General features: G+C 56.8%; 1 protein-coding gene across 1 annotated transcript in view; it reads left to right on the top strand.

Annotated features, from left to right (window-relative positions):
* SCN4A (sodium voltage-gated channel alpha subunit 4) overlaps positions 1 to 25,558 on the top strand; it is a 50,515-nt gene extending 24,957 nt beyond the window's left edge. The window contains exons 11-25 of the mRNA XM_050764922.1: positions 633 to 786; positions 3,045 to 3,283; positions 4,995 to 5,168; positions 7,044 to 7,400; positions 12,701 to 13,177; positions 15,091 to 15,226; positions 15,845 to 15,999; positions 16,547 to 16,720; positions 17,435 to 17,557; positions 18,946 to 19,224; positions 19,525 to 19,578; positions 19,773 to 19,910; positions 20,741 to 20,845; positions 21,508 to 21,778; positions 22,612 to 25,558. Of these exons, the coding sequence (XP_050620879.1) occupies positions 633 to 786; positions 3,045 to 3,283; positions 4,995 to 5,168; positions 7,044 to 7,400; positions 12,701 to 13,177; positions 15,091 to 15,226; positions 15,845 to 15,999; positions 16,547 to 16,720; positions 17,435 to 17,557; positions 18,946 to 19,224; positions 19,525 to 19,578; positions 19,773 to 19,910; positions 20,741 to 20,845; positions 21,508 to 21,778; positions 22,612 to 23,834 (4,059 nt within the window). The 3' untranslated portion in view covers positions 23,835 to 25,558. The remainder of the gene's footprint in view (positions 1 to 632; positions 787 to 3,044; positions 3,284 to 4,994; positions 5,169 to 7,043; positions 7,401 to 12,700; positions 13,178 to 15,090; positions 15,227 to 15,844; positions 16,000 to 16,546; positions 16,721 to 17,434; positions 17,558 to 18,945; positions 19,225 to 19,524; positions 19,579 to 19,772; positions 19,911 to 20,740; positions 20,846 to 21,507; positions 21,779 to 22,611) is intronic.
* Positions 25,559 to 27,183: the final 1,625 nt, after the last annotated feature.

A 27,183-nucleotide genomic window follows, 5' to 3' on the forward strand; every position in this document is an offset into this window, starting at 1 on the left:
AGGGAAGGGAGATCGAGGACCCAGGGCTCTACCTTCCCTCAGCCGGGGCTGCCCTTGGCTTCTCCCTGGGGGGCTGAGGGTGAGGGAGGGCACGGGGGTAGGGGTTTTGAGGCAGAAGAAGCAGAAGGCCCTGGGCTGGGAGTTTTGCTGGTGGCAGGGAGGTGGGGGGATCCAAGCAGTAGAAAAAGCATTTCTCTGCTCTGTGCCTCAGTTTCCCTGTCTATAACAAGGAATCTGGAGTAGCTAAACTTGAAATATTCTTCCAGCTCAAATATTTCTGGTTTTGTGTTGCTTTCTGGGTATTGGAAGAGTCCATACTGAGGGAGGGGTAGGTCCCGAGGAAGCCCCAGGGAGTGGCTGACCATTTTCTCATTCTGTCAACAAGTGGAGGGTTAGTAGGAGCATCAGAGTCAAGGGTCTTCAGGGCAGAGGGTCCTCAGTCACTTTGGTTCCTACCCTGTCACCCCCACCACCACGGAGGTTGGTCCCTCCCCCACCTGCACTAAGTTTGACATAGGCCAGGAAGAGGGGCTGCCACCCTGAAGGACTCTGGAAGAAGCTCTGAGGGTCGATTAGTCCATCCCTCTGGCTCAGAGCTGGACTTCCTGCCCGTCACTCTTGCTGGTCTACAGGCCAAGGCCGCCCAAGCTCTGGAAGGTGGGGAGGCAGATGGGGACCCAGCCCATGGCAAAGACTGCAATGGCAGCCTGGACGCATCGCCAGGGCAGAAGGGAGCCCCAAGGCAGAGCGGCAGCGGAGACAGCGGCATCTCTGATGCCATGGAAGGTGAGTGCCTTGTGCCCCCCTGCCCACTTAGGTAGGGTGGAGCCTGGCTGGACTGGATTCAGGAGGACAGGGATGCCATGGAAAGTGAGTGCCCTGTGCCCCCTCTACCCATTCAGGCCCCTGAGGTCAGGGTGGGGCCTGCCTGGACCAGCTTCAGGACAGTAACTTAATATTGGCGTAGAAGAAACGGCTGTGATAAATATAGTCCTGTCTTAACCTGGCCCAGTTCTAGCTGCAAGGCCAGGCTGCTGTGGGAACTGGGGACTTCCGGGAGGGCCTTGGGGGCTGCCCAATGGGAAGCACAGGCTAATAATACTAACCAGAAGGCCCAATGTTCCGGAAATTGGACATCCTGCTCCTCAAGTGTTCTGTGGGTAAAAGTTAAAGGCCGAAAGTCAAATTCTGCCCAAGAAGAGTGATAGACTCCCCAGTCCCTGTGTCACTTGCCGAATCTCGGAAGAATAAGGATGTTGTGATGAGAGAGGGTGAATAGACACAACACAACAGATGGATGGATAGATGGACGGACAGACAGACGGATGGATGGATGGATGGATGGATGGATAGATGGATGGATGGTTGGATGGATGGATGGATGGATGGATGGATGGATGGATGGATGGATGGGTGGGCGGATGGATGGATGGATGAGAGGGAGGGAAGTGAGGAGGCAGGAGGGAAGGAGGAAGCACAGGAAAGAGGGACAATAGAATAAAGGAATTCTGACGCAGAGAGATCTGGTTCCCTCCTCAGGTCAGCTTGCCTTGCGCCAGGGAGTTGGGGGCCTGCAAGATTTTGCAGATCTCTAGAGGTCACCATGTCACCTGACCTTGTATGACAGGTATCCAGGTGCCCATATGCCCTGCCAGAGGGTGCCCAGGGAATGCTGGGGGAGGAGGCCTCTCCACCCTGCCGTTCCCGGGACCACTGTGAGAAGTTTTGGGCCTTAGACACTGTTTGGGCACCTGCAGAAGCACAGGGTAGGGGTGGAGGTGCAGACTGGGGAGGCTTTGAGTGAGACTCAGTGTGCTAATTGCTGGGTGTGGGGGGGAGATTCAGCCACCCTCCCCGGTATGAACCCAGGGTCTCCATGGGGCTGCCACCCACTCCAGTCCCTTTTCTTCTGTCTTTGAAATGGGAGGCACTGATTATATTTACCTGGAGGCACTGATTATATTTACCTGCCGTGATGAGTAAGGGAGATCATGCCTGGGCCAAGGACACTCCGCATGTGTCCCCACCGTGCCCCAGATTTCCACACAGCCAGACAGCCTGCCAACGCCAGGAGGAGGAGGAGCAGCTCGTCCCACGGTCCTTACAAAGCACTCATGGCTTTGGGGTGGCAAGAACAGGGGATGTTTCTTGAAGGACACTCTGGTGGGAAAGGATGGACCAGCTGGGGACACTTTGGAGGGGCCGGTATTACTGACAGTGCATCCCCAAGGGATCTGTCTGCACAGAGTGGCACCAGCCAGCAGCTCGTGGGGCTGGAACCCAAGCCCCTGCAGTGGCCTCCCACCTGCCCCTGGGAACTCAGATCCAGACAGATTAGGGCATCTCACAGGCCAGGCTCAGAGCCCTGGGCCTCTGGCAGCGGGTGGGCGTCCTGTCCCCCTCCCTGAGGGGTGGGGCTTTGTGGGGTGAGCCAAGAGGGCGGGGCTTGAAGCAGGGCATTGAAAGGCGGGGCTTGGGGAAAGGTTTGCTGAGCAGGTGGGCTTGTGAGTTACTGCACTATGGGGCGGGGCTTCGGGAGGAGGTGGGGCTTCCTCAGGAGTGGCGAATGTGGGCGGGGTTTAGAGGGGCCAGACAAGAGGATGCGCTGTGTGAGGCGGAGAAACTTGGAGTCGGGGGTGGGGCTTTGAGGAGGCGGGGCTTTGTGGGCGGAGCCGTGGGCGGAGTTTAGAGAGGTGTGTCCGGAGGGTGATGCAGAGAGTGATGGTGGAGCTTGAAGTAGGGGGCTGGGCTCTGAGGACGCGGGGGTTCCAGGGGTGGGGCTGTAGGCGGGGGTTAGAGGGCGGGGTCTGGAGGGTGCTCACTGAGGAGCTTGGAGCTCAGAGGGCGGGGCTTTGGGGTGAAGCCATGTGGGGCGGAGGTTACAGGGAGGTGACAGTAGGGGTGACACAAGAGGCGGTGGAACTTGGAATAGGCCTTGCTAGAGGGTTGAGATGTGGAGCGCTAAGGGGCGGGGCTTGGTAGGTGGAACCGGGGCACGCGAGGGGAGAATCCTCACTAGGTACCTGCTACCACCCCTCTCCCAGAACTGGAAGAGGCCCACCAGAAGTGCCCACCATGGTGGTACAAGTGCGCCCACAAAGTGCTCATATGGGACTGCTGCGCCCCGTGGATGAAGTTCAAGAACATCATCCACCTGATCGTCATGGACCCGTTCGTGGACCTGGGCATCACCATCTGCATCGTGCTCAACACCCTCTTCATGGCCATGGAACATTACCCCATGACGGAGCACTTTGACCACGTGCTCACTGTGGGCAACCTGGTAGGGAGGGGCGGGGGAGAGGAATCATTCATAGGCAGGATGGGAGGGGGTGGGGCCCAGTGGAGCTTTCTGGCTGTGTGGAAATATGGGGCATGGTGGAGGACACATACGAACAGCTGGGATGATTTTCCCAGCATATGGGGGGCATTAGTTGATGTGGGGGGGTACTTGGGGTGATCTGTGGCACACAGAACTGGGGTTTCAGGACATTTGGGGGCAGGGAGATGGGCTTCTTAAGGTTGGATTATGGGGGATCTGGGATCCAGACCATGCCCTGGAAGCAGGGGTAAGGAAATGGGAGTGTGGAGATAGGGTTGAAGGGGCTAGCTGACAAGTCTGTCCACTTCCAGAAGTTGTCATGGGCCTGAAAGGAGGCAAGGGATCTGGCAATGGGACCAGTGGGCTCCAGGGCCTACTCCCCCAGCCCTCACCTATTTCTCCAGCGTGGGGCCAGGCTTCTCCTCTCTCCAGCCCTTTCCTGCTCCACTATTGTTGACACCGCTGATCCACCCGCTTATCCAGGCCCATTAGGAGCATTATCACCTCATTGCCAGCCCCAGAGGAGCCTGACAAAGGGAAAAGCCGCCTCCTCCTCTAGCCCTGCCCCACCCTTCCCAATTCTCTTTGCAATTTTTCCGGGACGGCAAATGGGCGAGATGCTCCCCAACCCTGAAGGTTAAGGGAAGCCAGGGAGAGTAAGATTTGGGGTCTGGGACAGAACCGGGGCTGGGTGGGTGGCACAAGCATCAAACCCTGGGCTCCCCAGCCTTCAAGGCAGGCACCTCTGTCCCATAGAGGTGCCGAGGCAGCCGTGGCCAGGCCAGGCTGGAGGGGCAAGGGCATGCTCTGGACTCATGGCACAGCTGCTGGGATGTGCGTGATGGATCGGGTCCGCCTGCGTGCCCAGCCCCTGCCCACACTATGCTGCTGTCTTGGCACCTGCTGTGGCCAGGAACAGCCTCTGGGAGGGGCTCAGCATGTGCCTGGGCAGGCTGTGGACCCAGGGCAGCTGGTGCCCGGCAGGAGGGGAGCCGTGCCCAGGGAGCTTTCAGGGACTGTGCAATCCTCAGACCCCATGTCCAGGGTTGGCAGGGGCAGCTCTGGTCGTCTTCTCATTGATTTTGCTCCTTTTAGTCCCTGCCCTAGACCTTTGAGTCTGCCAAGATTTTCAGGATCCTGGGACTGGTCCCTGTGGACAGGCTGTAGGCATAGAGGCAGGATGCTGAACTGAGCACCTGAGGCTTGAGATGTGGCTCGTTCCCATGTGGGTGCTGTGATGCCAGCTAGCTGCCCAGCTAGCTGAGCCTCAACTGCTCATGCATGGAATGTGTGTGAGAATCCCTCCCAATGTTGTAGAGATCAGGATGCCAATGAGGTCACAAAGTGAACCACAGAGCGCCCTGCAAATGTTGAATATTATGACAAGGTTGGGACTCCAAATAGTGAATTGCCTTGCCCACTGTCACGAGGCCAGAAATGGATGGGAACGGGTTTCAGAGTTGTACCCACCTCAGCCCCATGGCTTGACCTTTGCCTCCATCACTCACTTATACACACATGGGCCATGCGTGCCACTCCTGCTCCTCTCAGGGCTCTGGACCCCTTCCCCTCAGCCCCCGTAGCCTCTGCCAGAAGGTGGGAGTTGGGTGGGAGACTCCCAGGGCCCTGGGCTCCCCGAGGCTCTGTGACAGGGCCTCATCCTACTCCCTAGGTCTTCACAGGCATCTTCACAGCAGAGATGGTTCTGAAGCTGATCGCAATGGACCCCTATGAGTATTTCCAGCAGGGCTGGAATATCTTCGACAGCATCATCGTCACCCTCAGCCTGGTAGAGCTAGGCCTGGCCAACGTACAGGGACTGTCTGTGCTCCGCTCCTTCCGTCTGGTACTCGAAAGCCCTGGGGCCAGGGGCTGGGATGGGGCTGGGCTGAGGAGACTAAGGAGGGTGGGCACAGGGATGGGAGGAGAAACCCCAGGAAGCCAGAGGGCTGAAAACGAGGTCCCCTCTGCCTTGTGCACGCACACCTGTTACCTATCAGAAGCTTTCTTACCTGTAAAACAGGGAAAAGAAGAGCCCTGTCTTCTTTCGTAGGGCTGCTGGGGGGACCAAAGTGACCTCTGTCACATTGCCAGCCCCAGAGGAGCCTGACAAAGGGAAAAGCCACCTCCTCCTCCAGCCCTGCCCCACCCTTCCCAATTCCCTTTGCAATTTTTCCGGGACGACAAATGGGCAAGATGCTCCCCAACACTGTGTTTGATTCCTTAATGACCTTAAGCAGCAGTGGAGCAGGAACTCCAGCCCTATACTACAGACCTGAAAGCGGAGGTTCTGGAAGTTCATTAGGTGTAGGATTGGAACCTCTGAATTTGTCTTTCCACCACCCCATAAGGAGCACTATTATTCTTTTTAAAACTGTATCGGTTGGACATGGTGGCTCACGCCTAATCCCAACACTTTGGGAAGCCAAGGCGGGTGGATCACCTGAGGTCAGGAGTTCAAGACCAGCCTGGCCAACATGGTGAAACTCCATCTCTACTAAAAACACAAAAATTAGCTGGGCATGGTGGCGAGTGCCTGTAATTCCAGCCACTTAGGAGGCTGAGGCAGGAGAATTGCTTGAACCCGGGAGGCAGAGGTTGCAGCAAGCCGAGATCATGCCACAGCACTCCAGCCTAGGTGACAGATTGAGACTCTGTCTCAAAAAAAAAAAAAAAAAAAAAAAAAAACCTTTATCAAGTGACCTTTTCATGCATGCACAAAAGTGTAGAGAAAGTATAATGAACCTCCATGTACCTATGTACCCAGCTTCAACAACTGTCAGCATTCTATAATTCCTGTTGCATCTGTTCCCCAATTTTTATTGTGAAAGCAAATCCCAACATATAATTTCACTTGTAAATACTTTGGTCTGTGTTTTTTTTTAGACAGGGCCTCTCTGTCACCCAGGCTGGAGTGCAGTGGCACAATCACTGCTCACTGCAGCCTTGACCTCCCCAGGCTCAGGTGATTCTCCCACCTCAGCCTCCTGCATAGCTGGGACCACCACATGGTGGCTCAGACCACCACGCCTAGCTAATTTTTTGTATTTTTTGTAGGACAGAGTTTCGCCATGTTGCCCAGGCTGGTCTCCAACTCCTAGGCTCAAGTGATGCACCTTCTTCGGCCTCCCAAAGTGCTGGGATTACAGGTGTGAGCCACTGCTCCCGGCCATAGTCTGTATCTTTAACAGATAAGGACTTGTTTTTTTCTTTTCTTTTCTTTTCTTTTTTTTTTGAAATGGATTCTCGCTCTGTAGCCCAGGCTGGAGTGCAGTGGCACAATCTTCGCTCACTGCAACCTCTGCCTCCCAGGTTGAAGCGATTCTCCTGCCTCAGCCTCCTGAGTAACTGGGATTACAGGCACCCGCCACCACACCCAGCTAATTTTTTGTATTTTTAGTAGAAACAGGATTTCACCCTGTTGGTCAAGCTGGTTTCCAACTCCTGAGCTCAAGTGATCCGCCCGCCTTGGCTTCCCAAAGTGCTGGGATTACAGGCGTGAGCCACTGAGCCCTGCCCGAACTTGTTTTCTTTTAACGCATGAAGGGCCTGAGGTGGTAAAATGAGTGTTCCCATTTAACAGAAGGGCAAACTGAGAACTCAGATCGTGCAGGGGGCTGGAGATTCAAGCTACTCGACACTGTTCTTTCTCCTAAGGCTGGGGCTGCCTTGGGTGGTGGTCCCTGGGCTTCATTCACCCTTGCCCTCCCCTGCCCGGCAGCTGCGGGTCTTCAAGCTGGCCAAGTCATGGCCGACGCTAAACATGCTCATCAAGATCATTGGCAACTCTGTGGGGGCGCTGGGCAACCTGACGCTGGTGCTGGCCATCATCGTGTTCATCTTCGCCGTGGTGGGCATGCAGCTGTTTGGCAAGAGCTACAAGGATTGCGTGTGCAAGATCGCCTTGGACTGCAGCCTGCCTCGCTGGCACATGTATGATTTCTTCCACTCCTTCCTCATCGTCTTCCGCATCCTGTGCGGGGAGTGGATCGAGACCATGTGGGACTGCATGGAGGTGGCTGGCCAAGCCATGTGCCTCACCGTCTTCCTCATGGTCATGGTCATCGGCAACCTCGTGGTGAGTGAGGCTGGCTGGGTGGCCCCTGCCCTCGCCCGGGAAGCATACAAGACGTGCCTGATGTTTCACTGTTTTCTATCTCCCCAACACATCCTCTCCAAAATGGCAATTTTATGTGGTTTAACCCAGTAGTTCTCAAATTTTAACCTGTGTAAGAATCACCTAGGAGTTACTTAAAACATAGATCCCTGGCCCCACCCCCAGAGTGTCTGATTCAGCGGCTCTGGGCCTAGGCCTGGGGATCTGTATTTCTGACAAGCTCTGAGGTGATGCTAATCAGTGGATGCTGATGCTGGTTCTGGGACCATGCTGTGAGTAGCACTGTTGGAACCTAGTGTTTTAAGTAAAGCAACATGATAATGAGTCAGACAGATCCACATTCCAGTCCCAGCTCCTTTGCCATCATCTGTGTGACCTTGAGCTAATTGCTGCTTTCTAGTCGGGCTGGGTTCTCTAACTGTCAGATAGAAGAAAAACAACAGGGACTTCATAGGGTCACTGAAAAGATGATGCCATAGTGTGTACAAAGGCACAGTGTTGTGGGGGAACCTGGGCCTCCTGGCCTCCTCCCACCCTCTTGACCTCCTCTGCTCCAGGGCCTATGGTCCAGGCTCCAAAAAAGAGAATCAGGCTGGATGTGGTGGCTCATGCCCATAGCCCCAGCACTTTAGAAGGCCGAGGCCAGGAGTTCAAGACCAGCCTGGGCAACATAGCAAGACACCTCATCTCTGCAAAAAATGGAAAAATGAAAAAAATTAGCTAGGCATGGTGGCACACACCAAACTCAGCTACTTGGGAGGCTGAGGCAGGAAGATGGTTTGAGCCCTGGACTTCAAAACTGTAGTGAGCTATGATCCCACCACTGTACTCCAGCCTGGGAGGCAGAGCAAGACCCCATCTCTAGAAAACATAAAAGAAACAGGTGAAGATATTGGGAAAATGCAGATGGCATAAACTGCATCTCTTCTGCCGCTTGCTGTGGCTCAGGACTTGGCATGCGGGGCTGGTGCAGAGGAAGGGGCCGGGAGGTGACAGCCAGGGTGTAGGGCCATGGTCCAGCTGGCCAGCATTTCTGTGGCTAGAGACCCTGCAGGTGACCCTGACTCCTCCCATTCTTGGGGTGGCAGTGGAGGTCACTCCTGCCAGAGCCCTACAATACTGTGCCCAGCTGCCCCCTGCAGTGGCTGGTGCTTCCCTGGGCAACAGGGACTGGGAAGACGCCTGTCCCCATGTTCCCCAAAGACCTATGGAATCCCTGAGCTGCAGGGACAGCACTTCTCGGATATCGCTGATCTCCGGCTGGGGGCAGCACTCAGAGGGGGAAGGGGGTGTCACCTTGGCTGCAGAATAAGACCATGCTGCAGCTACAGAAGAGAACCCAGGCCTCCTGTCCCTGAAAGGAGGGTCTTAGGGAGTGGGGAGAGAGAGGGAAGGTGCCTGGGCCCAACTTCGGGGCAAGATTGGGGATGGGGACAGCAGATCCTGAGTAGGAGTTTGTGGATATAAGTCTAAGGACTTGGGGGTGACCGAGTCTTCAGGGGGTTGCTGTTTCTATGTGCGGAAACTCAAAAACGTTTTAAGCCCCCACTTTGCCACTCACTGACTGGGAAACCTTGAGCCCGTTATTTAACCCTTTGGGCCTTAGTTTTCCTATCTGGAAAATGGGGATGATAATGGGGATGACTCTTTCACTGGTGGTTGCAAGGATTACGTGACGCATGCGCTTACAAGTGCTTACCAAAGTGCCTGGCCACGTGGTTGGGGGTGCAGGTGTTACATGCATGGAGCAGGGCAGTGCTGGTTTATGTTCCTGCCACCAGGATGATGCTCCCGTATTGGCAGTGGGGGCCTACTGTGTGTCAGTCCGTGCCAAAGGGATTTACCGGCATTGTGCCTAATTCTCTCAGCCACCCCATGAGACAGGAAATGTTATTTCCACGCCCTCGAGGAGGCACTGCCCAGAACCTCACAACTAGTGAGAAACAGAGCTGGTACTGGAACTGGGTCCGTATAACTCCAGTAACAATAACGTCAACAATAACAGTATCGTAATAATGATAACGTCAGCACCAGCTGAAGCATGGTGACAGCTGACATTTATTTAGCATTTACCTAGCATTCTGGGTGCTTCACGTGTATTCATTTCACCTCATCCTCACACCCACCTGTGAGGGCTGCGCTGGTTCATCTGTTTTATAGATGAGGAAACAGGCTCAGGGAGGTGAATCTGTTCCGTGTGTGGGACAGGAGCCCGCAGTCTGGCTGCAGAGTCTGGAACCAGTGCAGACCCTGCCTCTGTGTACCTGTCACCCCCATCACACAGACACACACACACACACGCACACACACACACACACACACACCACTGACATCCTTTCCCAACCCAGCTTTGTAGCACTCTCAGTTTGCTCAGAGGGAGTGGAGCGGCCCAGGGAGGTGGCACTGTCAGCTCCTTGGGCACTGTCCCCTCCCACCACCTCCCTAGGCTTCAGAGAAGCAGGTGTCTGCCAGAGGCCACCAGGGCACCCTGCCAGAGAGTGTGAGGACCCGCACCCCCTGTGCCCATGGCACTTGGTCACTTCCTGTGGGTAACTGTGAATAAGAAGAAGAAGTGACTAGGTCACCAGTAACTCAAAGCACAGAACCCCCAGGGAAATTGATGTCGGCCCCCTCCCCTCCTCCCTTCCCCCCTGCCTGAGGCGGCTATTTCTGTCTTGGGCAGGAGCCCTGTGCAAACCCTGCTGATCCAGAGAGCAGCTAATTCCCATCTCAGATGTGTTTCTGGCAACTGGATCCCTCCCCCCGAGAGAGGGAGAAGAAAGACTGCATTTTGGTGGGGGGCAAAGGCAGAAAAGCCTCTAGGGGACATGGCAGGGAGGAACGGAGCCGTGGAAATTCCCCCAGCACGTTCTCTCAAAGAGGGTTTTCAGATATTTTTTAAAGAGAGTATATTAATATGATTAACAGACTATAATCAACGGAATGTAGTGAAGACAATGACGAGAAGACCTTGGAGGAAGCTGGTGAGAGCCTGGAGTGAGACCCCGCCGAGGAGTCGGCCAAGGGTGGCGGATCCGCAAGTGCAGGCTCCCCAACTCCCCGCGCCCTCTCACTCCCCCAGGCCTCCCAAGGAAGAACCTGGCTATGCTTCTGGCTGACAGGAGCCAGGACCCTCACCCCAGACAGGATTCCTCTTCCTCCCACTGCCCAGGGCCAGGCAGACTGGTAGAAGGAAGGGTGACCACATTAAAGACCTTCATGGCTGCCATTCACCTTGTAGTCTAAGTGAATAATGCCTTCTAAAGTTATACAATGACTAGAAGCTTGGTTCTAGTCCTGGCTATGCTCTGTGTCCTAGGGCAAGCCATGCCACCTCTCTGGGACTCAGTTTACTCATCTATAAAATGCTGAGCTGGCCTCAGAGTTCACCACACTCTTCCCTACACCTTGTATAGCTTGCTTGCTTGTTTTTCTTTTCTTTTTTTTTTTTTTTTTCCCCGAGGCAGGGTCTCGCTTTGTCACCCAGGCTGGAGTGTAGTGGTGCAATCTGGGCTTACTGCAACCTCTGCCTCCCAGGTTCAAGTGATTCTCCTGTCTCAGCCTCCCAAGTAGCTGGGATTATAGGTGTGTGCCACCACACCCAGCTAATTTTTGTATTTTTAGTACATGGTTTCACCATGTTGGCCAGGCTGGAGCACCTTGTATAGCTTTCTATTATTTCAAACATAATAACAGCCAACATGTGTTGAGTGCCTACTGTGTGCTCTACCTGTATTGATGGGTTTTCTTGCTTGTTTTTTTTTTTGTTTGTTTGTTTTTTGTTTTGTTTTGTTTTGTTTTGAGACGGAGTCTCACTCTGTCGCCCAGGCTGGAGTGCAATGGCGTGATCTCGGCTCACTGCAACCTCCGCCTCCTGGGTTCAAGCGATTCTCCTACCTCACTCAGCCTCCCAAGTAGCTAGGACTACAGGCGCATGCCACCACACCCAGCTAATTGTTTATATTTTTAGTAGAGACGGGGTTTCACCATGTTAGCCAGGATGGTCTCGATCCCCTGACCTCATGATCTGCCCACCCCAGCCTCCCAAAGTGCTGGGATTATAGGCGTGAGCCACCGTGCCGGGGCTTGTATTGATCTTTTAATCCTCACAACAATGGAAGGAACACTGGCATAATCTCCTTTTTACAGATGAGGAAACTGAGGCACAGCACAGTGAAGCAATTTGCCTCAGAGCACACACCTAATAAACTGGGGTTCAGAGCCCTGCAATATGGTTCCAAAAGCTGTGCACTCCAGTCTCTACTGCCACCCAAACCCACAGTATTGCATGTGTCTGATCCGCTCTCTGTCTCTGCTGGGCTGTGAGCTCCCTGAGGCCATTCATGCAGTGACAGGGGCTCAGGAAATGTCCATCCACTGGAAAATAAAGTGGATGGGGGTGCTGGGGGGGAAGAGCAGTAGTCTCCTAAGTCTCTTTCCTTAAGGATGTGGGACAAGAACCACAATAGATGGAGTCGGAAACCCCCAGAGGAGAAAAGAGGGTAAATGGTAGGTCACATGTCCCTTCCAGAGTAGCAGGGGCCAGGTTTCTGCACACCAGGAGCGCGGGGTCTATAGTCCCACTTAACAGAGGAGGAGAAGAAGGCACAAAAGATAAAGGTTCCCAGTAAGTCCTGGAAGCTCGGTGACTTGAGCCCAGTTCTTTGTTCTGCATCCTCCAGAAGTGGAGGTAAAGGACAGTCATGGGCCAGGCATGGTGGTGACGCCTCTAATCCCAGCACATTGGGAGGCTGAGGCAGGCAGATCCCCTGAGGTCAGGAATTTGAGACCAGCCTGGGTAACATGTTGAAACCCCATCTCTACAAAAAATACTAAGATTAGCCAGGCATGGTGGCACTTGAACTTGGGAGGCAGAGGTTGCAGTGAGCCGAGGTAACGCCACAGCACTCCAGCCTGGAGTCTGGAGGCAACAGAGGGAGACTCCTCCATCTCAAAAAAAAAAAAAAAAAAAGAACAGTCATGGAGAGAGTCCCTGTGCCCCTGCAGGCCTCCCTAAACCCTGCCTCTGCCCTGGGCAGCAGAGTCCTCTCAGAAGCCCAAGACTCAGTTTCCCCAACTGCAGAAGGGATGATAATAAGCATCACCTCCACGGGCAGTTGTGAGCACCTCTTAGGTGGCATTTTAAATGCCCAACATGTGGTCATTTGGATCTGTAGACCGAGGACCCCTGTGCTGGCTGAAGGTGGCACCCTGTGGGTCCCGGGGACTGATGTGAGGCTCCCCTTGACTCCATGCCCCAGGTCCTGAACCTGTTCCTGGCTCTGCTGCTGAGCTCCTTCAGCGCCGACAGTCTGGCAGCCTCGGATGAGGACGGTGAGATGAACAACCTGCAGATTGCCATCGGGCGCATCAAGTTGGGCATCAGCTTTGCCAAGGCCTTCCTCCTGGGGCTGCTGCATGGCAAGATCCTGAGCCCCAAGGACATCATGCTCAGCCTCGGGGAGTCTGTCGGGGCCGGGGAGGCTGGAGAGGCCGGGGAGACTGCCCCCGTGGATGAGAAGAAGGAGCCGCCCGAGGAGGACCTGAAGAAGGACAGTCACATCCTGAACCACATGAGCCTGGCTGATGACCCACCATCCAGCATCGAGCTGGACCACCTTAACTTCATCAACAACCCCTACCTGACCATACAGGTGCCCATCGCCTCTGAGGAGTCCGACCTGGAGATGCCCACCGAGGAGGAAACAGACACTTTCTCGGAGCCTGAGGATAGCAAGGTGAGCCAGGGCCGGGGCTCAGACAGACCCAGCTTCAAATTCTCCTGTGACCTGGAGCAAGTCCTAAGTCCTCTCTGAGCCTCCGTTTCTCCAGCTGTAAAATGGGGGTGGTGCCCTATGGCATTGTTGTGAGCATTACGTGAGACGCTGTATGTAAAGCATGCAGTCAGTGCCCTGTGAGTGGCGGCTGTCACTATGGTTATTGATGTGGTTTGATGATCAGCCCTGTCTGTCCGGAAACCCTGATTCTCTCGGTTCATGCCTGGACCAGAACAACACCTGGGTCCCTCTCACCAGCAGGTGGTGCCCTTGGACATGCTGCTCTTACCTGGGCACTGCAGCTCCAGGACCAGGACCAGGACCTGAGAGGCCTCTCTTACATGTTATCCTCTGGGCTTGAGGCCCCTTGCCCAGTCCTCACACTTACCCTCTATTTCTGTTTAGACCCCACCTGGGTCTGCTCCCAACTTCCCAGTGTGGGCCAAAGTGCCAGATCCAGGCAGGGGACTCAGGAGAGGAGCCGGGGCCAACGAGAGTTGGGGACAAGGAGGGCAGAAGCCTCGGGCAGGAACCCTGACCCCTCAACCATGCCGGGGGCATGCTGCTGTTCTCAGATGCCCCTCCCCACCCCCCACACTGCGAGGGCGAGGAAGGGAAAGGAACGTAGTGGTGGTCACCCCCAGCAGCTGGGGCTGAGGATGGGACCCTACCTGGGTCTTGAGCCCCCTCCCCCACTGTCCAGCTCTGGCAGGGAAAGGACTCGTATAGGCGCTAGGACGGGCACCCCTGCCCACCCCTACACCATCAGCCTGAGCCTAATGAACTTTGCCCTGAAAGTTTTTGACTCCTTATTCCCCCCAAATATGTGGCACGCTGGCTTACCAGGGGCCGAGTGCCTATGAGCTATAAATACCCAGGCAACTGTGGCACAGACCTCGGTATGAGGCACTCAGGTGGCAGGGGAGCTGGAGAGCACCAAAGTCCCAGGCTCCCCAGGGCCAGGGCCTGGGGACTTGTTCAAGGAGGGCGAGCACAGCTCCAAGGGGGATTTAGGGAGTTGGGTGCACATTCGGGGCAAGCAACTCAGTGGATGCCCTGGCTGACCTAACACTCTGTGCCTCAGTCTCCCTTTTTGTCAACTGAAAACAAGGACCCCCCTGCCACCACCATGGCGGTTTTCTGGTCACCACTCTGGATACAGAGCTGCCCCCCAAGTTGCCCTCTTCTTCCTTCTCTTCAGAAGCCCCACCCTCAGCCTTGAAGGGGTCCCCTGCAGGGTGGAGGCTGGGGCAGGGAAGCTGGCCTGGCCCAGCAGGAGGAGGTGGGAGGAGGCCTGGCCCGGCTGAAGCACCCGCCTCCCCCACTCCCGCTCCCAACACTGATCAGGTTCCCTTGGCATGGGATGGAGGCTTTGGCTGGGGAACATTTTCCACCCTTTCTGGATTCCTCAGCCAAACAGACCCTGGGGGTGGGAAAGCTCAGACGCTAGGGGCACCACACGCCCATGCTCTGAGGGCTGTGACAGCCTGGCTCCATCCTGACCCCTTTTCATACCCCTGCCCCCTCAGAGCTACCTTCAGGCCCCCCACGCCTCCCAGACCCCCCACTCGGGCCAGGGTCCCCGCCTCCTCCCTCATCTGAGTCCTTCACATGCGTCCTCATGCCCTCACCATTCCTTTCCAGGCATCAGCCCCGCCCCACTCCTTATGTAAGTGCCATGCGGGCATGACCAGGGCCACCTATGTCCCCATGGTTCCTCGACCATCCAGGGCTGGATGAATGAATGAATGAATAAGTTTGCTCCTCCCTCTCTTCTTCCCTTCCCTTCTTGTCTTCCATCCTGCCCCATCTGGTGGGAGAATGAGGGGGTCTCTCAGGGACCCAGATGTCACGTGACCCTGTGACCTCTGCAGAAGCCGCCGCAGCCCCTCTATGATGGGAACTCCTCCGTCTGCAGCACAGCTGACTACAAGCCCCCCGAGGAGGACCCTGAGGAGCAGGCAGAGGAGAACCCCGAGGGGGAGCAGCCTGAGGAGTGCTTCACCGAGGGTGAGGGCACCCCCCACCTCGTCTGGGTGTCTCCCCCAGGCCTGCAGCCCTTGCAAGGGGCGGGCTACACCAGGGCCAAAAGCACACGAACCTGGGGCTGCCTGGTCATCCCCGTGCCTCACGCGTCTAGGGGTGGTGGCAGTACATGCCCAGAGCTGTGGCGCAAGATCCATGCAGAGCCCTTGGTGCAGACCTAGCTTGGAGCGAACGTGCAAGAGTGCGGGTGTCATCTCCTGAGATCCTCCCCTCCATCTTCAGGGAGCAAGGCCTTCAGGACATGGCACTGGAGAAATGTCGTTGTCCATAGAGCTTGCTGGGCTGTGCAGGGTGGAGACTGCCTGGGCGAGGTGGGGAGTGGGGCAGCTGAGAGCACCAGCACCAGGGCTGGGGGCCAGGAGGCCTTTCCTCTGCAAGCCGTTGTCACATGCTGGATCCGGCTGTGGAGGGAGGCCCTGAGCCCCCCATGTCAGCCAGATGGAGCTGGGTGAGGGAGGAGGTGGGGGCCCCGCGTCTGGGAGCTGGAGAGAGGCATCCTGGGACGCCGTGGGAGGGTGCTGACTGTGCACCCCAAGGCAACCTCAGGCCCATGATGTGGTGCCTGTCACCGTCCCCCATCAGCCTGTGTGCAGCGCTGGCCCTGCCTCTACGTGGACATCTCTCAGGGCCGCGGGAAGAAGTGGTGGACTCTGCGCAGGGCCTGCTTCAAGATCGTCGAGCACAATTGGTTCGAGACCTTCATTGTCTTCATGATCCTGCTCAGCAGCGGGGCTCTGGTAGGCACCACCTGGGAGCACGGGGCAGGGGCAGGGGCCAGGCCCACAGCAGGTCCTCCAGGAGCTCCCCATCTCCACACACAGAAAGGACCATACCCTGGTCAGTCCCAAACCCTGAGAATCCTAAAGGAACTCGCTGTGCTTCCAGGATAGGTTACAGGATGTGCTGACTTTCTTAACACGGCAGAGGTCCTCCGTTGTTACTTGGGCGCTGACTTTTGTGCAATCTCTGCTGACGAGGAGGCGGGAGAACCCTGGGAACGAGGGGCGCAGGACCGAAGATGTGTCACTGTGGACCTGCCCAGCAGATGATTGCAATTTGCTGTTGTTGGGCTTGGGGAAGGAGGGCTGAGGGATTCTCCCCACTAGGAAATGCGCTTATCCCCACGATGGGTGGTGGGAGTCCAGGAGATGCGGACAGTCTGTCCCCTGGGCTGGGCCCCCACGGCAGACCCCTGGGAACCAGCAGCATCGAGCAGGGCAGGGGACCTGGCTGCCGCCCCAGCCTGCTGGACCCCAGCCACCCTCGTGGTGCTGGTGCCCCCAGGCCTTCGAGGACATCTACATCGAGCAGCGGCGAGTCATCCGCACCATCCTCGAATATGCTGACAAGGTCTTCACCTACATCTTCATCATGGAGATGCTGCTCAAATGGGTGGCCTACGGCTTTAAGGTGTACTTCACCAACGCCTGGTGCTGGCTCGACTTCCTCATCGTGGATGTGAGTCCCCCCACGCCGGCCCCGTAGCTACATCCAGAGGCTGTCAATGTGGCGGGGACCTCAGGAAGCCCAGGCCCTGAAGGGCAGGACCTGCCCGAGGCCACCCCCAGAGTCAGACCCTCCATCAGCACTGCCCTTCTCAGACACAGCTGCCCAGGGAGGGGTTAGGGACTGGGAGGCCTTCCCTTCTCCTAGGGGAAGGAGGCCTTGTGGGAGGACAGCAGGCATGAGGGCTACTTACTATCCCTGCCAATAGGAGTGGAGGAGTTTCTTACTTCATACATTTTATGTATTTATTTTTAAGATGAGGTCTTGCTATGTTGCCCAGGCCAGTCTTGAACTCCTGGGCTCAAGCAGTCCTCCCACCTTGGCCTCCCAAAGTGCTGGGATTACAGGCGTGAGCTGCCACACCCGACCAGGAATGGAGGATTTTCTTAGCCTCTTAGATGCGCTCACAGGCCTCTCGAAGGAGTCAGGTACCATCCCTCCTATTCAGTCATCCCCAGTTAGTTGATGACATCACTGAGGTGTCGCCAGGCTCCTACAGGTACTGGGACAGGTGCCAGAGCTGCTCTTCCCACCAGACAGAACCACCCACTAGGGAGGGGATCTGAGGGAGACAGCCAGGAGCTGAGTCCAGGAAGACCCCTGTGGCCTGGGCTTGAAGGGAGGCTGGGGCCTTGCACACAGTGACCCCCCACTCCTCCCCTGCAGGTCTCCATCATCAGCTTGGTGGCCAACTGGCTGGGCTACTCGGAGCTGGGACCCATCAAATCCCTGCGGACACTGCGGGCCCTGCGTCCCCTGAGGGCTCTGTCCCGATTCGAGGGCATGAGGGTGGGTGCTGAAGGGGCCTCTGGGGTGGGCTGGGGATGGGGGACGGGCCACCTTCAGTGCAGGGTGGAGAGTGCATGTCTATACTCCAACCACCGCCAGAGGGAGGTAGAGAGCTTGGACCAACGGTCCTGCCTGAGGCCAGGTCTGGCCCCCACTTCGCCTAGCTGTCCTCCCCGCAGCCCATCTTCTGCCTGCCCCATTCCCGCCCTCAGCCCCTGATCCAACCCGCCCTTAGCTTACCTCTGCCACTAGCTGGGGGGAGCAGAGACTGCAGAAGCACCCAGGAGGGCCCCACGGCCAGGGAAGAGGAGGAAGGAAGGCAGGTTTATGTGGTGTTTATGGGTGGTTTATGAATGGGTTTATGGGTGGCCCTCCCCAGCCTCAGACTGAGCCATCCAGGGCTTTGAAACAAGGTGCCTGAACCCTGGCTCTGAGCCTCCCCCTCACCCCCCACTGATGAGCTTGGCGTCACGGTTGGGGCCATGCCCTTGAGCTTGGGGTCAGTTTGGGGAAGATCCACTCAGGCCCTGGAGAGCGGAAGTGACAGGTAAACACAGGGCTGGGGCAAGAAAAATGGGACTTCCCCAGGAAGAGAGGTCTGCCGGGAGCAAGACCTGCTCCAGCGGGACAAATTTCTGCAAATCCGGAAGCCATGGCGAGCCCACCCAAGCGTCCCCTTCCTGTCCCTGCAAGAGGCCAGCCGAATGCTGGGCCCTCTGACCTCCAGAGCCAGAGAGCCCTCCCGTTGAGGGGAAACAAGCTGCCTGTGGCCACGCAGCTTGTCGGTGCCCCAACCAGGAATAGAGCTCCCCTGGGCACACCGGGCTTGTGCCACCCACTCTGGAGGTCATGAAATAGCTCCTCCGTAAAAAGAGAGGGGTCTCAGATCCAGCCCAGTCTGCAGTGGTCGGGTGGGCTGCGTGACTAGGCTGGTGGGAACGGGGCTTCTGTCCCAGAGTTCCTGCTGCTTCAAAGGCCCTGGTGCCCTCTTTTCTGTGCCTGTGTCTGGGGCTCTGGAGCTGAAAACCCATGAGCAGGGGCTGGGTCACGTGAGCTGAGTTTCCTATGGGGGCTGAGCAAAGAGTGTTTGTCTCCTGCCTGGTGACCCGTGACCAGGCTGCTTCCAGAGAAACCAGCACCCCTACTCCGGGCTGATGGCTCCAGCCAAGCAGAGAACCCTCTTGACCACCAGGCCTGCAGCTCCCTCCCCCTCCCCCTCACCACCCCCAACCTGCACACACACACAGCCCAGCAGGTCAGCCCTCCTCTAGGAAGCCCTCCCTAATTGACAATGCCCAGCTCTGCCTGGTCCCCTGGGTGGCATGGAGATTGGGAGCCCTCTCTCAGAGGCTGGGAGAGGCACTGGCAATGGCCCCCCTGGCCCCCAGGTGGTGGTGAACGCCCTCCTGGGCGCCATCCCCTCCATCATGAACGTGCTGCTCGTCTGCCTCATCTTCTGGCTGATCTTCAGCATCATGGGTGTCAACCTGTTTGCTGGCAAGTTCTACTACTGCATCAACACCACCACCTCTGAGAGGTTCGACATCTCCGAGGTCAACAACAAGTCTGAGTGCGAGAGCCTCATGCACACGGGCCAGGTCCGCTGGCTCAACGTCAAGGTCAACTACGACAACGTGGGCCTGGGCTACCTCTCCCTCCTGCAGGTGGTGAGTGTGACCCACCACCCCTGCCAGGAACCTGGATGGAGGTGCCCCCCACCCTGGTCCCTCTCATCGTACCCAACTCCAATGTCATTCCTTGTTAGGGGACCACCCACCCTGCTTCCAATGCTGGGGGGCCCCCAGGCAGTGTCTAGACCCCTCTGGTCTTTATTTGATGCTTGCCCAGTGGGGCTCTGGCAGGTGGCCTCTGGCAGGGGAGGACCAGGTTGGGCGGGGGAGGGAAACTCATGGATGATGAAAGCAGGGAGCAGCCCCCCGGCTCACTCCCCAACCACACTCTCTCAGGCCACCTTCAAGGGTTGGATGGACATCATGTATGCAGCCGTGGACTCCCGGGAGGTGAGTCGGGGTCGCTGAGATGTGGCTGGTGAGTGAGCCAGGGAAGAGGACTCAGACAGGAGGGAGACACGGCAGCACATTCTGTCCCCGAGACCCGGCAGTCTGGGGGTGGATGGGTCCTGCCCTCAGGGCTGTGGGGGGCAGGGAGAAGCCAGCGTGCACACCCACGCCGTCCCACCCTGTGGCTTCCACAGAAGGAGGAGCAGCCGCAGTACGAGGTGAACCTCTACATGTACCTCTACTTTGTCATCTTCATCATCTTCGGCTCCTTCTTCACCCTCAACCTCTTCATTGGTGTCATCATTGACAACTTCAACCAGCAGAAGAAGAAGATGAGTATCAGCCCAGCCCCCCGGGCCCTCCCCATGCAGGACCTTCCTCCTCCCTCCCTTGTCCACTTTCTACTGTGCAAACCCACAAATGCTGCCTGAGCACCTACCAGGTTGCTGGTTCAGGAAGGTAGCTTGAGTCCCAGTCCCACCAGGCCGTCTTGAACAAGTGACTTGGCCTCCGTGAACCTTGGCTTCCTTATCTGTAAAATGAGACTGCTGGGCCAGGTGCAGTGGCTCACGCTTGTAATCCCAGCCCTTTGGGAGGCCGAGGTGGGCAGATCACAAGGTTAGGAGTTCAAGACCAGCCTGGCTAACGTGGTGAAACCGCGTCTCTACTAAAAATACAAAAAAAAAAAAAAAAAAAAGAAGAAGAAGAAATTAGCTGGGCATGGTGGCAGGCACCAGTAATCCCATCTACTCAGGAGGTTGAGGCAGGAGAATCGCTTAAACCCAGGAGGTGGAGTTGCAGTGAGCCGAGATTGCACCACTGGCACTCCAGTCTGGACGATAGAGCTAGACTCCATCTCAAAAAAAAACAAAGAAAAAAAGAGGCTGCTACAACCTGCCCTGTAGGTTACTGTGGGGCTCAGCAAGATACTGATGAAAAGTAGCCAGAAACAGACTGCAAGACAGCATTGATCCCCACTCCCCTTCCCTCCCTTCTCCTCGGTCCTCCATTCTCCCCTTGTCCCTCCATCTCTGACCCTCTGCCTTCCTCCAGGCCGATCTACAGGGGCGGGGGCTGCCTTATAGGTGGTGCCTGAGGTGGGGGGTCCTGGAGGCGGGAAGGGGGACCCCACCCCAATCTGACAAGCCATATCCCACTATACTTTGGAGGGAAAGACATCTTTATGACGGAGGAACAGAAGAAATACTATAACGCCATGAAGAAGCTTGGCTCCAAGAAGCCTCAGAAACCAATTCCCCGGCCCCAGGTACCTCCCCTCTGGGCCCCCTGTCCTGTGTGTGGTGCCAGGCTCCTGCCTAGGGGACTGATGGGGATAAAAGATTTCCTGCCCTCCACCCACCAGGCTGTGTCCCTGGGCGAGGTTAGGCCCACCCCGGGGGCAGGGCACGTGGTCTCCCTGCAGGGAGAGATGCCTCTTTGCAGTGCCACAGACACAGCATTTGCACAGAGGCTGTCCATGGAACTCCAGTGGCTGCTTTACCCTCACCTGACCCTGTGAAGCTCCTCAGTGCCCATCTACCTCCCACCTGGGACCCCAGTGGCCCCTGGGGCAAGGGCTCCCACAAGGGGAAGGAGGAGGATGTCCAGACACCCTCCCCAGGAGCAATGACTTTGGGAGAAAGGGGAGGAGCATCTGGAGGACCTTCAAGGGGGTCCCCAGGGGAGGAGGAGGGACCATTAACCCCGTAAAATGACCTGGTCCCAGACCTATCATGATCGGATAGGTCACCCTTCCTCCCCTGGCTGACTCTACCACAACTCCCAATACCTCCTCTCTCTCTCTCTCTCTGTCTCTGTCTCTGTCATCTCTGTCATGCTGTGGTGCCATCCTGTGTCTCCTGCCTGTCCATGTCCTGTCTGGGCCTGGCCACCCCGACTCCCCCACGTCCACTCCCACCCATGCTGCAGAACAAGATCCAGGGCATGGTGTATGACCTCGTGACGAAGCAGGCCTTCGACATCACCATCATGATCCTCATCTGCCTCAACATGGTCACCATGATGGTGGAGACAGACGACCAGAGCCAGCTCAAGGTGGACATCCTGTACAACATCAACATGATCTTCATCATCATCTTCACAGGGGAGTGCGTGCTCAAGATGCTCGCCCTGCGCCAGTACTACTTCACCGTCGGCTGGAACATCTTCGACTTCGTGGTCGTCATCCTGTCCATTGTGGGTGAGTGGGGCAGGCTGGGCCGGCAGGGCAGCACTGAGCTGAGGCACTCGGGAAGATCCATCCTCATGCACACACACCTGCCCCTGCACCCTCACACGCTCACCCAGACACACGCCTGTGCGTGCCTGCCATTCACTCTCAGTGCTCAAAGGTACACGGGTGTGTGCACAGGCAGATCATCACCCATGCATACATGGATGCACCTCCGGACACAGGACTGACCAGAAGACATACATTCTGGTGCCTACGTACTGAGCGAAAGTGTAAAAGATGGTTCCATGTCTGTGTGCACTGAGAAGTGCACGGTCATGCGAGTATTTATGATAGAAACTAGCTGCCATTTATTATCAACTGTGCTGTGCGCTTGATAGGCATTATCTCACCTGTGGTTCATAACAATGTCTTGATCAGGAACTGTTGTTCCCATTTTACAGGTAAGGAAATTGAGGCACAAACAAGTGAAGTGGCATACCCAGAGTCACACAGCTGTTCTCTCTCCCTCTCTCTCTCTGTCTCTCTGTCTCTGTCTCTTTCACACACACACACAGACACACACACACACACACACCAGTGGCATTTGCAAACAGACTTGGGAATGGACCTTACCCTCCCCCACTTCAGGGTATCCCACCTCCAGTTCCATCAAGACAAAGCTGCAGCTCCTGGCCCCAAGACCCGTGGGAGAGCCCAGCCTCACCTGTCAGTCATCTGGGCTGTGTTCTGAGACTTGAGCAGAGTACACCAGGACGAGCCCCCTGAGCCCCGCATGCTCCCCACACTCTGTGCTGGTTCCCCTCCCCATTGGCAGCGTCCTCACTAGCTCCTCCCCGCAGGCCTTGCACTCTCCGACCTGATCCAGAAGTACTTCGTGTCACCCACACTGTTCCGTGTGATCCGCCTGGCGCGGATCGGGCGTGTCCTGCGACTGATCCGTGGGGCCAAGGGCATCCGGACGCTGCTGTTCGCCCTCATGATGTCGCTGCCTGCCCTCTTCAACATCGGCCTCCTCCTCTTCCTGGTCATGTTCATCTACTCCATCTTTGGCATGTCCAACTTTGCCTATGTCAAGAAGGAGTCGGGCATCGATGATATGTTCAACTTCGAGACCTTCGGCAACAGCATCATCTGCCTGTTTGAGATCACCACGTCGGCTGGCTGGGATGGGCTCCTCAACCCCATCCTCAACAGCGGGCCCCCAGACTGTGACCCCAACCTGGAGAACCCGGGCACCAGTGTCAAGGGTGACTGCGGCAACCCCTCCATCGGCATCTGCTTCTTCTGCAGCTACATCATCATCTCCTTCCTCATCGTGGTCAACATGTACATCGCCATCATCCTGGAGAACTTCAACGTGGCCACAGAGGAGAGCAGCGAGCCCCTTGGTGAGGATGACTTTGAGATGTTCTACGAGACATGGGAGAAGTTCGACCCGGATGCCACCCAGTTCATTGCCTACAGCCGCCTCTCGGACTTCGTGGACACCCTGCAGGAACCGCTGAGGATCGCCAAGCCCAACAAGATCAAGCTCATCACGCTGGACCTGCCCATGGTGCCGGGGGACAAGATCCACTGCCTGGACATCCTCTTTGCCCTGACCAAAGAGGTCCTGGGTGACTCTGGGGAAATGGACGCCCTCAAGCAGACCATGGAGGAGAAGTTCATGGCAGCCAACCCCTCCAAGGTGTCCTACGAGCCCATCACCACCACCCTCAAGAGGAAGCACGAGGAGGTGTGCGCCATCAAGATCCAGAGGGCCTACCGCCGGCACCTGCTACAGCGCTCCGTGAAGCAGGCATCCTACATGTACCGCCACAGCCACGACGGCAGCGGGGACAACGCCCCTGAGAAGGAGGGGCTGCTTGCCAACACCATGAGCAAGATGTATGGCCACGAGAACGGGAACAGCAGCTCGCAGAGCCCAGAGGAGAAGGGCGAGGCAGGGGATGCCATACCCACTATGGGGCTGATGCCCATCAGCCCCTCAGACACTGCCCAGCCTCCCACCTCTCCCCCGGGGCATATAGTGCGCCCAGGCGTCAAGGAGTCTCTTGTCTAGCAGGCAGCATCGAGGTGGCCCTCTGAGTCTCAGCACAGTCCCCAGAGCTCCCCCGTGGTGCCTGCATACAGAGTGAGGGAGGAGGGCTTTGGTTCTGGGACTGCATCTGGCTCCCTGATGGGGGACAGGATTTGGCCACACTGGGGCTGACACCCAGGCCCAAGCGCCTGCATCTCCAGACCCGAGCGTCTGTGTCTCTAGACCATGGGAAATGGGCATTGCACTCAGGGGCTCCATGCTGGGCCTGAGGCCCCTGCCTCCATGATTTAACCTTCAAGTTGCTCTGACCTCCTCCTGGGCCCTGTCGCCCCTCATTTTGGCCTGGGGGAGATCAGAACGTTGGAATTGCTCGCTGCCCCTCACTTGGGGAGGAGCTGGCCTGCGGTGGAGCCCTCAGTTGCTGCCCCATCACCAGAGTCTTAAGGGTCACTGGCCTCTCCCCAGGAAGTGGCTCAGACCCCTCAGCCCCAGCCCAGACAAAGATGTCTTAACCTCAGGGAGTGCAGACACCTAACCCCAGGGCACTGCCAGCCCGCCCGCTCTGACTCTGGGGTGCAACTTCGCCCACCAGGCCAGCTCAGGAATTCCCTGGACAAGGGAAATGTGACTGGTTCAGAAATAGCTCCTCAAGCCTCAAAACCTGATTGGCCACTGGATCCTGCTGCTTTGGGCTGGGATGGTGACTCCTGAAACCTTTTCCCAGGCCATATCCAGGTCCATAGCTCCCCTGGCTGGCCCCTAGGGGAAGAACAGAAGGAAGGATGCCACTTGGGAATTGTCCTTTTCTAGGAAGCACGGGTGAGACAGGCTGGGTCCTGCCAGCTGGATCGCTGCACATGGCCTGAGCATCCAGACCTGAGCGGGGGTCGGGGACCTGCTGCTCAGTAAGAAGATTCTTGCCCCTTCCCTCTCTCCCTGCCTCACTCCTCCGTGAGCACCACCAGGGCTCCAGGAGCCTCATCCAGCCTCAGAGATCCCCCTTCTCATCTCGCCAGGCCTGTCTCATTCTCTCTCCTCATTTTTCCCACCTCTCTCCTCAAAGTGATCCTAAGAATGTACAGTTTAGCTCAGGTTAGATATTTTGACCCTGGGGCGTGCAGCAGGAAAGGCCCGACTGGCTCAGGCTCAACCTTCCAACCTCCTGTGGCCTGAAAAAGCACTTCTTCTGCACTGCGGTTCTGGGCATGGCAGGGCCAGGCCTCTGCTGGCTCCTGGAGAACAGAGGCTGTGTCCAGAGGAGGAGGGGTGAGAGACCTGCTCAGGCGTCACTGGATTTATTCACTGTGTATGTACCTGTGGCTGTGTGTCTGCTTGTATGCTTGTAGGCCTGTGTGTATAGCCGTGTGTATGTTCAAGTGCGTGACTGTACATGTGTGTGTGAACCACTGTGTACTGGTGCCTGCATTATGCACGTGTGTCTGGGTATCTTTGTATATATGTGTGTCAGTGTGCCCTGGAGTGTTTCAAGGTCCATGGAGTATGGCTGGTGTGTCGTACTGTGCAGGCCTGTCCCTGGGAGTGTTCCCGTGTCTGGGAGAGTGGACCTGTGGATGAGTGTGAATGCGTATGGTAAGGTGTGTACTCAGGGCATTCTGTTGGCCTAAGTGCCTCTTCTTTTTCTTCTTGTTTCTCATGAAAAGTTTGATTAAAATTCAGGAAGCAGCAAAACCTTCAAAACAAGACATGTATGTGTGCTTGTGTGTGTGCACACGTGTGTGTGTGTGCACGCGCACAGGTGTGTGTGTGCACGCGTGCACAGGTGTGTGTGTGTGTGCACTCACAGGTGTGTGTGTGCGCGTGCACAGGTGTGTGTGTGTGTGTGTGCACAGGTGTGTGTGTGTGTGTGCGCGCACAGGTGTGTGTGTGTGTGTGCACAGGTGTGTGTGTGTGTGTGTGTGCGCACAGGTGTGTGTGTGTGTGTGCACAGGTGTGTGTGTGTGTGTGTGCGCGCACAGGTGTGTGTGTGTGTGCACAGGTGTGTGTGTGTGTGCGCGCACAGGTGTGTGTGTGTGTGTGCGCACAGGTGTGTGTGTGTGTGCACAGGTGTGTGTGTGTGTGTGTGCACAGGTGTGTGTGTGTGTGCACAGGTGTGTGTGTGTGTGCGCACAGGTGTGTGTGTGTGTGTGTGTGCGCGCGCACAGGTGTGTGTGTGTGCGTGCGCACAGGTGTGTGTGTGTGTGCACAGGTGTGTGTGTGTGTGCACAGGTGTGTGTGTGTGTGTGTGCGCGCGCACAGGTGTGTGTGTGTGTGTGCGCGCACAGGTGTGTGTGTGTGTGCGCACAGGTGTGTGTGTGTGCACAGTGTGTGTGTGTGTGTGCACAGGTGTGTGTGTGTGCGCGCACAGGTGTGTGTGTGTGTGTGCGCGCACAGGTGTGTGTGTGTGTGTGTGTGCACAGGTGTGTGTGTGTGTGTGCACAGGTGTGTGTGTGTGTGCACAGGTGTGTGTGTGTGCGCACAGGTGTGTGTGTGTGTGTGCACGCACAGGTGTGTGTGTGTGTGTGTGTGCACAGGTGTGTGTGTGTGTGTGCACAGGTGTGTGTGTGTGTGCGCGCGCACAGGTGTGTGTGTGTGTGCGCACAGGTGTGTGTGTGTGTGTGTGTGTGTGCACATCTACATGCCATGCCTACGGGCCAGAGTTGTCTTTATTGTCCACCATGCTCTCTCACCTGCTCCCGGTCCTGCCTGAACAGCCCTCTCTCTCACTCCCGGTGAGCTCCTCTCCTTCCCTTCCTGTTTCTCATCGTCACACCCATGGCCTCAGCCCTGCTCCATGCCTCCTGCCTATGTCTCTCCTATGGAAGGAGGCCTCCACTCCTTCCATCTCTTCCTTCAGAAGTTTCGTCTAATGGGGACGGCCTCCCCTGCCCAGCACCCTGCCCCTCTGCCTTGCCCTCCTGGACCCTGGGCTGGCACAGCCCCTGGAGCCTCAGAAGTCTCTTTGATTGGATATTCTCCTCGGACTGTGTGCAGGTTGCAGAGGGAGAGTAGATGAGCCGGGTCTGGCCTCTCCCTGCCTGTGGCCCCTCCCCTACACACAGACGCCCATTCCTGCCCGGTCCAGTGGGGAACAGGTCCCACACCAGGCCAGCAGGTGGGGTCCTTTGTACAGTTCTTACAATAAACCCTCCCTGGTGCCTCTGGTGTGTGGTTTCTCCCTTCTGCGTGTCAGTGTGTGGATGTGGGTGGGGGCTGAGAGTAGTGAGAAGCAGAAAGGGTCCGCGGGGATTGGAGCCAAACGTGGAAGACAGGAGCTTCTCAGGGGGCCAGGCAGGATAAGGAGGCCCCAGCTCCCTGCTCTGGCCCAGTCCAGCTCTCTCCTGCCTCCTTACAAAAGCCACTTAGCTGGAAT

The sequence above is a fragment of the Macaca thibetana genome, chromosome 16 (genome assembly GCF_024542745.1).
Source record: "Macaca thibetana thibetana isolate TM-01 chromosome 16, ASM2454274v1, whole genome shotgun sequence".
Lineage (NCBI taxonomy): Eukaryota > Metazoa > Chordata > Mammalia > Primates > Cercopithecidae > Macaca > Macaca thibetana.